General features: G+C 57.8%; 1 protein-coding gene across 2 annotated transcripts in view; it reads right to left on the reverse strand.

Annotated features, from left to right (window-relative positions):
* Positions 1-1,916, reverse strand: part of LOC113210642 (dual specificity tyrosine-phosphorylation-regulated kinase 4) — a 91,049-nt gene that overhangs the window by 59,482 nt on the left and 29,651 nt on the right. Inside the window, exon 1 of one of the 2 annotated variants that reach the window (XM_026428730.2) lies at positions 1,403-1,863. The exons of the other annotated variant lie outside the window; for it this stretch is intronic. Coding sequence (XP_026284515.2) covers positions 1,403-1,621 — 219 coding nt within the window. The 5' untranslated portion in view covers positions 1,622-1,863. Of the gene's footprint in view, positions 1-1,402; positions 1,864-1,916 lie in introns of those variants that run through there. 2 annotated transcript variants of the gene reach the window in all.

Consider the following 1,916-nt stretch of genomic DNA (forward strand, 5'->3'; position numbering starts at 1 on the left):
GGCCCCGCGCAACCCGACAGCTTCAAAACAAGGCGCAGAGCCCTCGTGACTCTCAGGTAAAGGAGGGCCAGCGGCCTCTGCCGGTGCATACAATGAACGGTAACGCGCGGAGAGCGCCACTCGCCACTGCGCGGGTAGGCCGGCCCGCGAGACACAGGCGCGCTCAGCCCTGCCGACTGCCTACCCCCCGCGCGGTAAGAGGAGCTGCAAATCTCGAAAGTCAAGAAAGTACTCCTCCAGCAGCAGACAAGCACATTTCTCAGCGCAATTTCTTTTTCGGGGAGGAAAGTGTGGACAGGGAAGAGGAGAGATAGGGGGCTTACTGAATCGTCTTTAAATATGTTCTGATGGGCGCGGATGTTGTTGCATTCCCGGCGCCGCCCCCTCCAGGACATCCCGCCTCGCCAGCCGATCTCAGCCGCGCGCGGAGCGGGCAGGCCGATGCACAAGAGGACTCACTCCCACTCGATAAAAGCAAACGGCACGCAAACATCATCTGTTGCTCAGCCAATTCATGTTCGGCGCTGGTTATATACTTTTCGCGGAACGGCAGCGCATCGTCGCCCGCCCCTCCCGCCAGTGCAGCGCCCGGCGCGCCTCCACATACTGTTGGTATGAAGACGAGAGGAACGTCACGCGATCATTGTTCGAGCATTATTCTACTGACACGTTTCAGTTCAACGAGATTACGATGGGGTGAGGGCCTGTTTTAAAACCGCAGTTCATAAGTAGTTTTATTTTAAATGGTACGTTCTTTTACATCACTCGCGATTCAACGATTAAGAAACCATCATCGGTGGGTACCATGACAAACATTTTGCAGTTATAACACAAAGAAAGGCGCAAATGGGGGAGTGGCACACGAGACAGAGACTTCTTCTCTGTCTCTGTCTCTCTCTCTCTACTGCAACAGCATCCTCTGTGCCCACACAGGTCCATGACCCTCGACACCGCGACGGCGGGCCATCGTGCGTGCGTGCGTGCTGAAGAAGAAGAGGAAGAAGAGGAAGAAGAAGAAGAAGAAGAAGAAGAAGAAGAAGAAGAAGAAGAAGTATCACTCCCAAAAGCTAGCCTAATCCGCGAACGCGTTCGAAGGGCGGCTACAGCTGTCACCGCTAAAAAGGTTTCGCGACTTACAGGGGAGATACAAAGTATTCAGAAATTCGAGAAGTAGGGCACATTACATTAAAAATTAAGAATTAAAAATTGTAAACGAGTGAAATGTAATTGAAAACAAATACTGAACCATCAAAAATGTTTGCACTGCTGCTAAAAGTAAAATAGCTGGGCTAATGCAGCGAGACAAACATCACTAAAAGCCCAGCAACGCTAAGTGTTATGTTTTAGTGGGTCAAAGAACTACTCCATCTGCTAGTCATCGGGACAACTCGACGGCACGTACCCGCTGTCGCTGCGGTTTGAGCGTGTGGTGATGGTGATGGTGGTGGTGGTGATGATGGTGGTGGTGGTGGCCAGACGCGGCTGCGGCCGCTGCGGCCGCTGCCACGGGAGCCACGCTGGCCGCGCCCTTCACGTAGAGGCTGAGGTCCAGCGGCTGCCGCCGGGGCGGCTTGCCGCTCCAGGGGTACGTGTGGTAGGTGCCCATGCTGGCGGTGGGCATGGGTGCACGGGGGGTGGCGCCGTGAGCGCGCGCGGGCGGGCGGGGTCCTGGACCTGGTCCTGCTTCACCTCTCCCTGCCTCCGTCGCGGTCCCGGGCCGAGGGATGCATCAGAGGCGGCGCGCGGGGTCGGCGACAAGGATGCCGAGGAGGGTGCGGCGGTGTCCGGAGCCACAACACTGCGACGCGTACAGGGGGCGGAGGGCGCGGCAGGGCGGGGCGCGGCTGAGCGTCCCCCACAGCGGCCAGAGTGATACTGGCGGCCCCGGCGGGCCCCGGAGAGGCTCCAGCCCCCCG

Source organism: Frankliniella occidentalis, unplaced genomic scaffold (assembly GCF_000697945.3).
Source record: "Frankliniella occidentalis isolate FOCC.00 unplaced genomic scaffold, Focc_3.1 Scaffold386, whole genome shotgun sequence".
NCBI lineage: Eukaryota > Metazoa > Arthropoda > Insecta > Thysanoptera > Thripidae > Frankliniella > Frankliniella occidentalis.